Here is a 13,252-nt window from a genome sequence, read left to right as displayed (position 1 = left end):
TGCTGTGTAACCTTAATTGAATTTGTATCATGTACTACTTTTGTCTAAATGGGGCTCATTTTTAAAGCTGAGCTTCAAATGCAGTCAGGAATGTCTGTATCTTCTCTAGATGAGCTAAAACGTAACAATGTGTAGTTCCATGGCTTGGGGGAATATTTAAATTTCTTACTGTGAACTACCTATGGTTTGATGATAGTCCTTACCTTTTTTAAAGTTAGAGATTTATAAGACTCCTCTTCTTGACTTAATTTTATGTGTAAGTTTCACCTCAAGACTCTGTGATAAAATAATGAACAAAATAGGCAAAAATATTTGGATCTTAAAAATATATGCCTTAAATTTCAAGGAAACATATTTTAGAAAATCTAAAACCTTATTTCCAATACCACCTTCACTAGAATAATAATAATCCAGTATTAATCCAATATTTCTTCCTTCAGCTTATAAAACAACACGAGTTCGACGTCCACGTCCCAGACCTAAAACCACAGCAAGCCCTGAAGCACCTCAGACCAAACTGGGTAAACGTGTTGTTCCATGGTTTGAGGGGTAAACCCTAGCAATGTGTCCATGTGGGGTCCCAAAGCAGTGCCTTTGATGGAAAGCAACAGACTTCCTGTTCCCTAAGAGTTGAGGCATTGTAGTATGGTTAGCAGTTGCTTCTTGGATGAAGTTCTTGGTCACTTTTATTTGTAGCAATACTCACATAGTTACTCATGATACATCTACAGTTAAACATACATATGATCTATTATAATATATAACCATAGGTTTTTTCCCAACTTCTAAGAAATGCAACAAATTCCTTTCACATATTTTTAACGTATATTGCCTAAACAGATTTTCCAATGCAAGCTTCCATATTAGAATCAGAAAATCAAACACCTAGGCCAGTCTCCTGTTGACTATACTAAGATTCATAGCAGAGTTCAAAGGTTGTACCTACTTTCTGCAAGGAATTGCTTCTAGCCTCAGAGACTATTTGCTTTCTCGGAATTCATAAAAGTTAAAAAAGCGTCATTTGAAACTAATGTTTTGAAAGAAAAATTAAGACTTTCTATGTATGTGTTTGAACTTTCTTATGTTCTCCTTGTTGCTTTTGGTTAGTTTCTGCTACAGGCTTTGAACCTGTTATTCATAGCTCTGAAGCTCCAGAAGCAACATTAGGTAATGACTTTTGTGACCTCATTAAAAACCCAACCCATCACTATCATGGCCAGAGTTGCTCCTGCTTCCTTTGACGGCTGTTGTAATTCTGTCTCATGTTTCATCTTATAAGTAGTCAGGATTCTTAATTCAAGGGCTACCTGTTATTTGTAACAGATGTCCCTGGATCCAGGTGAGGAAATCTATCTGCCATGAAATCCCCTTTAGCATTTCATTATGTGATTCCGTGAAGAGTCTGAAGCCCAAATTGTTCCCCTTCTATTTGGTATGTAGATCTATAAAATGGTGATAATTCAGTACCATGAAATTTCTCTGAACCACTCTCTAAGATTTTTTTGTGATATTCTCATTATTCTCTTCCTATTTCAAGGAATGATTTCCCTATTAAATTATTTTTAAAAGGTTGCTTCTTGGAAGAGACAGTTCTAGTGAATGTAATTCACAGGCTTACCCATCATTAATGAACTTGACTATTCCTTATTCTCCACCACAGTTTAGCATTGATTCTTAATCATTAAGTAGGAATCTGAGTATCTAATTATATATAGTAATATCTATATCTTTAACAAATTTTGTTATTGATCTCTGAAAGACCCTCAGTGATAAGAACAAATTGGACAGTAAAGTAAAATTTTCAAACTTAGGCAGTAAAGCCAAGAAAATCTAATATTTTAGAAAACATTTGTCCACATTCAATGTTGATGGTTTTTAGACCTACCAATACAATAGCAACTCAACATTTTCTTCCTTTAGTTTCAAAACATGGGGTGGGGGGAACATCCTTCTTACAAACTTTAAACTTCTCAAAGCTCCACAGTTGAAACCAAGAAAATCTATGGATTTTAGTTCAAGAAGTCCTTCCAGCCCATTGCAGCTGGGTCCCAAGAGTGACAGTGATATGGCTTGCTAACTTGCTTTTCCCACCTCTGTGCCGTCTAAGAGAGAAAGTAGCATTTCTACAGTTGCACATGGACCAGAATGCTCATGGTTGGAGGAGATCTATATGGTAGCCAAATGCATAAGAATTGTCTCTAACAAAAGATGCGTCTTATTCAACTCTCTTAGCATTCTGTTTCATTAATTCCTTTTTAAAATAGCATTGCCTCTTTGTCTTAGTTAAACAGCCATTTCCTTGCCCCCTGTGGTCCCAGCACCATGTTAGTAGTTGAGCAGAGTGGGGTGTGGAACAGAGATAGAGATAAAAATGTAAGGACATGTTTTACCTCTTAAAGTACAATATAATTGTGAAGAATTGAGCCTTGAATTTTTCTTAGATGAAAGATAATTTGCTTATACAAAAGTATAAGCTTGTTTGATTAAAAATATAGAAAGAAAACATTTAAAGGAATCAAGGTTCTCTGTGGTCTTACAGGGAATAGTTGAGATTTGAAATAGCTAAGACTTAAATTGGTGGTTGGAATGGTGAGAACAAGAAAATAAAACATTTTGACATATATTGATGGTTCCTGAGGGGGTGGTCAAACTGGAACATAGAACAAAATACTCCTAGATGATACTGAATATTTTGTTGATAATATTGTCTTGAAATCAGCTGTAAGACATTCTTAGAAAGCCCCTGTGGAAATATAGATTCAGACACAATAGTCTTTAAGACCCTTACTTTTTCAAGTAGGCTGTTGCTTTTTCTAAAAGGATAATTAACATCAGGGATCAGTAAATCAGTGATTTCTTTTTTTTTAATGTGAACAGTTAGATAGTGAACATTTTAGGCTTTGGAGGCCATTCAGTCTCTATTATATCTTCTCAATTCTGCTGTTGTAGCTTGAAGCCACTGAAGTTTTGTTGAAACACAGCCACACATACAAACTAAGATGATTCAAGGCATATTTGTATATCACTTACATCTTGGCCTTGAGTCATTTTAGTTTGTACGTGTGGCTGTGTTTCAACAAAACTTTATTTGAATTTCATACCATTTTTTACACGTCATAGATTATCACTCTTCTTTTAATTTTTTTCAATCATTTAAAAATGTAAAAATCACTTAGTTCACTGGTCAGGAAGAGGGCTGGCTTGGGGGGGGAGCATAATTTGCCAATCTCTGGTTTAAATAATGCAAACTCTGCATGCCTATTCATAACACTGTGATTCTGAAGGTCTTTGTATTGCTACCTTTGTCTAAATTCTGTGACATAAATTATCCATAATTAGTTTGACAACTTAGACCCTCTTCTTTCAGCTCCCCCTGAACTGCGAACTCTTATTTTGAAGCCAGTGATATCACCAAGCCTAGAAATGACCCAAAGTCAGCCTGGTAAATAGATTCTTTAATCTGTCTGGACACCATTGAGCTTCAGGGAACACACCCCGAGTATTGTATTTCCACACATTGAAAAATGCAAAAGAATACACATTTAACAACCCTATATATGGTACATGCTCTTTCCATGATTGCAAATAAGTGCAAATTAGTAATACATTCTTTTCATATTAATTGTTATTCAACTGTATAGAAATACTTACCTTCATTTCATTGGGTTTACTCTATAACAGAATAATCACATATCTGATTAAGTAGTCAACAAAACCACTTAGAAGAACTGATTCTATTCTTTACCTTTATTTTTCACAAAGTTACAAACTTGTGATTCTCTTTAGTAGTAAGCTAAATTTGTGTTCTGCTATGTGAAGAGAATGCTCATTCAGTTGTGACCCTTAAGAAAGAAGAAAGTTCTCACTTCAGTGAAGATAACAAAATTTCACCTTACATAGTATGAACCTACACATTATTGCCCTTCAAAATTAAAAACAAATTTTTAAGATTATGCTTATTAATGCTGTTGCAACCCTCTGACACTAATTTTGAAACACCAGATCTTTATTTTTTCCTAACCGGATTATAATTTCTTTTCATCCCCTTTGTATATCTCTTAATTAGCTAAATGGCATTTGGATGCTTATGTTGATGGAACAAGGTATGGTTGTTAATGATAACCTACAGTACTTATAGTATTATGATTCAGTTATTAGGGTTAATAGTACTCTTGTTATTATAGTCACTGCTCACATTGACTAAAGTACAAGTCACGTGTCTAAATACTTTGTGTGAATTTATTCAATGCTTGCAGCAAGTCATCCTTGATAAATTGTACCATTTTGTGTTTTTTGCTAGTTTCTGAAGTCCTGGAATTGCTTACATTTAGCACTGAGTCGTCAAAGGAAGCTATAGGTAATAATGTTCCCCAAGGGGAAGTCAGGTGTATGTGCTTTTCCATCACATTGCGGAAGTCATCTTGGGATGTCCTCACGCTTCGTGGCATTTCATGGCTTCTCACATCTTGCCTGTGCTCATCCAGTGGATCTTGACAGTTAAATGTTATCTACAGCACACTATGCAAGTGCCCGCTATGTTGCCTTGCAAGTTTCACAATCTCCTCACCTAGTTCCCTCTGACTCTGAATGCAAAAGTTCATTTTTTAATATTCTGAGCACTCTTTTAATGCAAATATGCACATCCTATTTTTCATGTTCATTTTAGGATGCATCCTCTTGCTTTCAAAGAACTCACTCTATGTCTTTTTCTCACTGGAATCCTTAAACAAAAATATGCAAGGAGATGAAGTTATCTGCTTTGCTCCAGGTGGAAACTGCTGTAGATCATGCTAGTTCGTGTGTGCGTTGGTGTGTGTGTTCCACACTGCACCCTGCCTTCGTTTCCGCCCTCTTAAATTGTAGTCATCTTCATATTCTCCCTAAATGTTATTTATCCTCACAAATCTATCTAGGATAGATTATCTAATTAGGATAATTAACCTCTGTTTTCAAATTAAACAGTGTTCCATGATAGTGGGTACTATGGGTTGCCCACTGCTAACCCACCATTTGGTTTCTTCTCTAGCACCAACTGAAATAGATTATGTCTATTCCACCACCAAAGCACCACTCAGGCCAGAGGAGCCAGAGACAGAAGGTGGTAAAGGTTTTCATGCTTTGATTCTTTTATTCAAAATATTTTAATCAGTATCTATTACTTTTCATAGAAAATGGAAGTCCAAGCTGGGGTACTTGTTCTACAGTTCACTAGCTTTGAAGAGCCATAGCTTCTAAAATCCTTGAATTCCTAAAATTAAAATGATAATTGACTCGGAATACAGAAATAAATTTCAGTTTCTCTGTGGTGTCTATGTATTGAGGCATAATAACATTTGACAGTTAATGAAAGTTGGAGGTTTAGGATTATAGAATAGGACATCCCTCTCAGATTGCTTTTTTCTTATCCTAACCCATTGTCCTATCTGTAAAAATGTGATGCAGATTCCCAAGAGACTGTGGTTGATATTCAAGAGAGAAATACTTGACTGCAGCTTAACATCTTACAGTTTTTAAAATTGTTCTCCTTTGTTTTGATACAGTTGTGGAATCTATTACACATGTGTCTGAACCACCTGAGACCACGCTAGGTAATGATACACCCCGGCAGCTTTTGTCCTCACTGTCACCATCACCAGAAAACCCAGGTTCTCCTTCATTGTGAATCCATGTTGCAACATCATCCTTCCTCATCACAGTTAATTTTCTTTCCAGATGCTTCTCTTCATAACCATTGTCCAAAAAAGCGTCTTCTCTCATTGAGCTTTGTATCTAGATCTTGGCCTCTCGCTATTTCAGTCACTGAAGCTGTCAAATCTAAAGCATCTTTTTCCTAAGGTTGAACATTCTGCCAGTTTGGTATTATGTTGAATATTTCAGATAATATATTTTTGTACAATGATCCACTTATACCTTCTGACCTAGCAACACACTTCATTAGCAGTCATTATTTCATCACATTGATTTACTTGTTTGATTTTTTCCTTTGTTAAACAAAATTCAGTGGTGCTGAATGGCTCATGCTTTAACAGTTTTTATTACTTTGTTTTATGGTTATTCTTGAACATATCTTTCTAGCATTATTGGGGGAGGTACTAGTGTGGAGTGATGATTTAAAAAGTAAGGATATTGCTTACCTTGAAAGTATTTTATAACCTGACATCTCTAAGCAGTTTTTTAACTAAATACATTATTAAGAAGTAACAGTAGTATTTACTGAAATTTTCTTTTTTTCTGTAAAATCTACTTGTTACCATCCTTTCTGTACTAAAGGTGCATGAAGCACTATAGTAACCCTGAGTACGTTCCTTCAATTACTGTAGAAACATCACCTCTGCCTCCCCAAACTGTAATTCTACCCAACCCAGATGAGCCTCAGACCACACTGGGTAAATGTATTGTTTCGTATTTCATGTAGAAGGTGAATATTCACAGAACTTAAAGAACAGGAAGATGATAGTTGGGCACTATGACTAGCTGTTGGAAGCCATAATTGCTGCTCACAGTCTTTGATGGGCAATCATATCTTTCTGATGCCCCATTCCTCTTTCTGTCCATAATCTGTAACCAGTCCCATAGCAGTGTTGTGAGTATCATTTAGGATTAACTGAAACACACCTCTCAGCTATTCCACAAGTCTTTCATATAGGAAATAGAAATATTTCTGGAGAAGAACATTTATATTCTATCCCAATTTTAAATGCTATCACCTTACTACTTTCTTCTGCTCCTTCCCGTGGCAGCTTGGCCACTTCACTGGATACAAATAAGAGAAACTGAAATCACACCAGTTGGTTGGCAAGTCATAAGGGTTTCCTTGGTAGAATTTGAAATGTAGGAAAACAAAGCATCAATGCAGACAGCTAAATGTACTTCTTCTTACAAGGAAAAAAGTCTTTCAGTGTCTACAGGCTCCCTCAGAACAGCAGTTTATCATATATAAGCTCAAACTTGTATTTTGATGGCCATGAAACTATTTTATATGGCTCTATTTCCAAAGGAGATATGGATATTAATTTTACTCATTGTCCTCAGAATACCCCATTAAACTTTGACTATTAAACTCTACAGTTTAATTTTACCAAAATTCCACACTGACTGTATTAACTGAATCTGTGTCTATTATCGCTAACGTATTCAAGTTTTTTTTAATAGCTGTGGTTATTAATATGATTGAAATATTTAATTGCAGATACTACCAGTGATACCAATCTCATTCTGAATTATTTTTTATAGAATTGCTTCATAACACACCTTTACCTACAGATGGTCTCTTATACCCCAAGAATGCAAATAACCCATCAGTATGAACCTCAGCAAGCAAAGCAATTCAGAGTCACAGTATCATAAGACTAAGAAAACTGTAAAAGTATAGAATTGTAGGATTGGAAGGGTTCTTAAAAACCCTTTTACCTTTGATGAAGAATCCAAGGTTGTAGACCAAGTGATCAGCAAAGTGAGTTCTTAATTTCTGGCTCCTAAACCAGTATAATCTCCAACATATCTTGTTCCTCTTTCTACAGGCGAGAAGATTCCCCTGAAACCATTGCATGCTTTGTATATTTAAATTATCAGGAAGAAGTCTCTACAGACTCAACTTCTTTTATCTAATAACTCTTACTTTCAGCAAGCTTTTCTTAAGGGTCTGAAACTCCATGACCTTGGAAACCATCTGTTTCTCTTGTTTCTCTTTATCTCAGACACACTTCATCCAACCAAACAGGTGTTTCCACAAGCTGTGACCTTGCATTTGATCATTATTTTCCTCCAGCAGGATAAACCTTTAATTTTTTTAGTGAAGAAACTGACTTTTACACTGAATGTCCTAGAACTCTTTTGAGAATTGCCCAGCAAAGGGATAACTTCCTTCAATAATACATCCTTTCAATTTCTGTTCAATTTTTCTTCCCCAATATGACCAATAAAAATTATGTTTTCTTTAACAAGATTAATTTTTTTCCATAACTTTCTTATTGAGACATATTCACCTTCTAGGTATATGTGGAATGTAACGTGCTTTTTATTTAAAAGAAATTGTTTCTTTTTGTACTTAAAATATTATACTGGGATACTGTGATACTGCGATGTGAACTTATAATAAGGATGAATTATTTTATTGTGAAATTTATTTTTAGCCTATTTAATAGGTATTTGAAGAAGATAATCCCAAAATTTCAACAGTTTCATTTGCCAGCTGAGTATCTTAGATATTAATGTGCCTTCTTGTTTTGTTTTCTATTATAATAAGAAAATTATCTTCTTATATTCTATTGCTCTTTGCCAGCTTTAATTATGTTAATTGCTGTACATTTACGTCTTCAGTCCCTCAACAAACGTCTTTGAGCTCCTAGAAGGTTAGGTACTGTTATTCTTGAGAAGCTCAAGAGCTCCGAACCTGTATCCTTTCTTTTAGCTTCCAAGCAGATACCACGAACTCCTCCCAAACCAAAAACATCTCCACGTCCAAGAATCCCACAAACACAATCAGGTAAATGTTTATTTTATATTCTGGCCTGAAAAGTTTGATGTTTGCGGAGTTACTCTGTTGAATTATATAGCAAGTTAGGTTTTTAACACTTATATAATAAGTCTTCCTTTGAAACCTAATAAATATTTATATTTAGACTTTATCAAAAAGTATAGTATTAAAATGGTTTATTCCAGAAAGCTTCCCTACCCTTATGTTATTTGAGAAGGGGATAGAGAAATATGGAATTTCTTAAAAAAATAGCCTGCCTACTCCCTTTGCTTCTCCTAGTTTGAGAAACCCTTCCATGGTACTTGAATGTCCTTCCCCCACCAGTCCCCTAATTATTTTTTGGCCTTTCAGTCAATTTTATTTAACATTAGGTCATGAAGATTTTTAATATGTATCTTCTCCTATAAAATATTTACATAATATGGCTTTGGTTGTTTTGCTATGAGTTTTGGAAAGGAGCTAAACAAGAGTCATCGTAAACTATTTTTTTTTTAATAGTACGGAAGTTCTTACTTGAGTGATTAACCCTGACTTCTAACCAAGATCTTGTTCGTTTCCTGTGACAGCCTTGGCAGATCTTCGTTTCAGGCTACCATAAACCTCACATACCTCAAAGAAAGCTCATATTTCCCTCCTTTTGGTTTCTCACTTGTATCAGTTGCAGATTCTCAGCATTTCACATCCATTTTTATTCTCCTCCTCATCCAGCCTCTGGACTCCGTCAGTTTTTCCAGACATTTCCCCAGTGACGCCCACTCTAAGCACACAGCCAGTCATGCCTGGTCTCTGCCATTCGTCCTCTGTCACTCTCCCCTCCTCATTTAAAACTGTCTCACCTTGATCCTTAAGTGGCTGATTAACTAGTTCATCAGTTAGCCACTCAACAAATACTTATTGCATGCTGACTACGTGCCAAGCAATGGGCTACACACTGGGAATGTGAAACAAAATTTCACCCTTCTGTGGTCAAGGTACTTACAGTCTAGGCCAATCATCTATATTTAAATTTGTTTACACATGGCCCATTTCCAAAAAGTATATGAAGTGCACCTACCCAGTGTCCTGAAAAGGAACCCTAGCTATCACCAATGATCTGGGGAAAGGAAAATATTAGCAGCATCAAAATTATGCTTGATCCAGGTGATAGCTCTGAATTACCACCACAGATTCTTTAGCACATCTCAGTATCCCTACTGAAAGAACAAAAAAAGAACTGTTAGATTTGGGAATGATCCTGAATACCTGAGAGATATTAACATTTTCCATTATATTTTTGAGAGAAATTTTGCCCATTATTTTTTCTTTAAAGGAAAACTCCTTAAAAGAAAGTCCTGGGTACCACATCTAGCTAAAGATTTTCAATCTGCTTTAATGTATTTTTAAATGTGTTTTTATTTAATTACTAAAACTTTGCTAAAAAATAATATGGGTGTGATACATAAGTATATGAAGGTATCAAGGCAACAATCATCTGAAAGAATAATAAATTTAAAAATAACAGGAAATAAATTTGGAATATTAATATATAAGAAATGCTGGGGTAATTAATTGGAATTAGTGAATAAGTAAAAATAAATAGAATAAGAATTTTTAAAGCAAGTATATTAAATTTGTGGATAGGAAACTAAAATCTAATTTTAAGAAATCAACAGATAAAGTCATGAAAGGAAGCTCTCAACCTTTTATGTGAATATAAAGAATAGAATAAATGTAGTAGGAAAAGGAGAAATGGAAAGAGATAAGAAAGCATAAAACAATGAATGTTGGAAAGTAAGAGAAGAGATGAAAAATAAGATGTGTTGGAAGTTAAAACATTGAGGCTATAAAGCCCTGGTTAGCAACATTGTAAAAAGTAAAGGAGATAAGAACTAAGAAGGAAGGCGTTCATTATTTTATCTTTTTGAGCTGTCCTCTGTACTTACAAAAATCGATGTAGTAAGTCAGGACCTTGCTCTAGTTTCCAATTATGACACTCTAAGTTTCAACCTTGTTTGATTTTGATTTAGACCTTTAGCTAACCTTTCTTGACAAGCAACTTCAGAATGGATAGATGCATACACTCAGTAGTTCCATTCAAACTCTGAAACCCTGGAGTGGCTGCAGACTGTAAGAGAGCATCCTGATTCTGTCCCAACCGAGCAAACTCCAGTCCATCAGCATCTCCCCTGGAAAGTAGCTGCCATCCAGATACTTCCATCTTTGTCAGGGTGGCCTAATATAAGGGACGGTTTGGAAAATTGTTCACTCTACATATTCCTCTTAAAAGTGGTTGAAATTAGGATCTCTCTTACCCAGGAGAATATGAGCTTTACTTAATAGATCCCAGCAATACCCTAGGTTTTTATAGTCTTTCAAGGATGTTTCATATGTATATATGTGTATCACTCAATAGTTGAACGACAAATGTTTAAACTCTCATAGTACTTTCCCCCTTACATCTGGCTAGCTGTTGCAAAATGCCATTTGAATGAGAGAATGTTCTGTTCATATGTGCAACACCAACTGCAAATTATTATTGTTGGGCTATAAGGCCATCATCCAACATAGCATGTACAACCTAAAGAGCAATGCAGTTGTTTATCTATCACGATTTTCAGAATGAAATTCTGTAATTGGGCATGCTGCCTTATTTATATTTAAATTATGCTGATAAATTAGATAGCAATATTTAAGTTTACTATATTTGGCATTTGAAGACATAGTGGGATCAAAAACTTGGAAGAAATCATCAAGAATATTTTATCATTAAACATAGGTTTGATTTTTAGATTCCTGTGTTCATAAGTAATAGTGAACAATCCTGTTATTAATAATTTTATATCTAGAAATCTTATAACCATCAAAATTGCTCCTAATTTTTGAGGGGGCAAACAACGTGAAAAGCAAAATATACTCAGATCTTTCGATGTCAAATTTGTAAAGTTTCTCCAAAAGTGGAAAGAAATGTTTATAGGAGTATAGCTTTCACATCATTTTGACATTCACACTTAATTCTCACAGGCACCCTTTGAGTTAGGACAGGTTTATTATGTCCACCTAAAAAATGAGCAAGTTAAAAATGTGACCTGAAGAGCTGGGATATAGGAAACCCAAGAGCTGGGACCTAGCGATCATGTCTGAACCTTGGGGTTCAGTTCAAGTCCTGGCTGGTGCTTAATGACCATGTGACCCCAGGCAATAGTCTCCAGCCTGGCTTCAAAGTGAAGCTGATCATTCCTTCCTCTCAGCATTATGGTGAGAATCAAAGGGCATAGTCTTTATGGAAGCATTTTTGAAGTTGTAAAATGAACTATATAAATAAAGTAGGCCTTTCTTCCCCCACTCCCCCAGGACTAAAACAAAACAAAACAAAAATCTATTACATTCGCACCTTGTTACTCCAAAGGAACAGCTGTGGAAAGACAGTTTGAGTTTGTAAACATGTCATTTAAAGGTTTATTTAGAGCCTAAGAATTACGGGAGGCACAGAACGTGAGCCCAGCCATTCCGTTCTGTTGCCCATTCTCTCTCTGCTGTTGCTGACCTGACTTTAAGTTGCTTTCATTCATGCTTTTTGGGGTCCCACTTTGACTTTACAGAACTCATTCTTCACAGAAAGGCATGAATATGGGTTTAAGAAGTCAAGCAAACATCCAAGAAAAGAAGAGTACTCTCAGATTAATTGCTATCTCTTCTGAAAGATTTCCAAAATTTCTTCATCCTACCATTATGCTTATTCAAATTTTGCTGTTTCTCAGATTTCATTTTTCTTAAAGTATTTGAAATTCTAACTGATTTACTTTTAGACCTTAAGGTTTATTTTTCCATGTAACTCCTATTTCAATCCTTTTTTAAAAGCAATAATCAGGTTTATGCTTTGTCAGATCTTATGTGCTAAGCATGACTGGGAGATGCTGAAACCAAATGACTCATGGTCCAAGCTCTCTCTTTCAGCTCCTAAGGTATTCCAGCATGTTACTCTGAAGCCAAAGACATCACCAAGTCCAGAAGTGTCCTATACGCCACCTGGTAAATGCTTTATTTCATGTTTAAGTCAAATGCATTCTACTGTCACATTCTGCTGCAATGAAACATGAGGAAGGATGGATATGAAGTCCATATTTCATTTATGTTCAGATACTGTGTTGTGTCGTGCATGATATAATCATTTCAAAGTGTTCATAAGAGTTACATATGTGCTCCATTATTTATGTAAACATTGATATAATCCAAAGGCAGAGAATTATGCTAAGGGTAGAAGACTTCTCTTTTTTTCTGACTTATAAAAAATAACCTTCTAGAATTAAGGGTAGAATGCTTCTTTTTTTTCTGACTTCTAAAATATAACCTACTAATGTTAACTATGCGATGCTCACATTTCACCAAAATAAGATAAAGAATTAGGATTTTTCCACAAAAATGATAAAATGATGTTTTGCAAATGGAGAAAATGATGTTTATCCATTTTCTTGGGTTCAGAAATTTTACACTATTCAGCATTGAGGACTTTTTTTTCCTTTGTTTGAGAGGTTTTTTGGTCTGTTTTTAATTCTACTTTCCCAGTTCATGGAGCAGTTACTTAAGAAATTTTTTTCACACACATGCTAAATGATTTCTTTAGCTACAGATCTATTTATTGCCTATCATTTGAGAAGGCTTTTTGCCTGCTTAGGGGGGAATTATCTTGCATTTGTGGGAGAAGTCAAGGTGGGGACTGCAAGGACCCAGACATTTCTCTAGATCCCCAAGTGATCATAAGAAGCCACTGTTAGCTTCACTAAGTAGTTCATTGCTGGT

General features: G+C 35.3%; 1 protein-coding gene across 9 annotated transcripts in view; it reads left to right on the top strand.

Moving 5' to 3' along the window:
* The window catches only part of LOC122428730 (ABI family member 3 binding protein), a 281,331-nt gene that overhangs the window by 190,873 nt on the left and 77,206 nt on the right, over nt 1–13,252 (top strand). For 8 of the 9 annotated variants that reach the window (XM_043448809.1, XM_043448805.1, XM_043448806.1 and 5 more), the window contains 8 exons: nt 441–521; nt 1,108–1,167; nt 3,368–3,442; nt 4,301–4,357; nt 5,027–5,098; nt 5,541–5,645; nt 8,411–8,485; nt 12,410–12,484. In XM_043448809.1, the coding sequence (XP_043304744.1) occupies nt 441–521; nt 1,108–1,167; nt 3,368–3,442; nt 4,301–4,357; nt 5,027–5,098; nt 5,541–5,645; nt 8,411–8,485; nt 12,410–12,484 (600 nt within the window). The remainder of the gene's footprint in view (nt 1–440; nt 522–1,107; nt 1,168–3,367; nt 3,443–4,300; nt 4,358–5,026; nt 5,099–5,540; nt 5,646–8,410; nt 8,486–12,409; nt 12,485–13,252) is intronic. The other variant, XM_043448807.1, reaches the window with a different exon arrangement.

This window comes from Cervus canadensis, chromosome 27 (genome assembly GCF_019320065.1).
Source record: "Cervus canadensis isolate Bull #8, Minnesota chromosome 27, ASM1932006v1, whole genome shotgun sequence".
NCBI lineage: Eukaryota > Metazoa > Chordata > Mammalia > Artiodactyla > Cervidae > Cervus > Cervus canadensis.
This window is presented reverse-complemented; position numbering and strand designations above follow the sequence as displayed.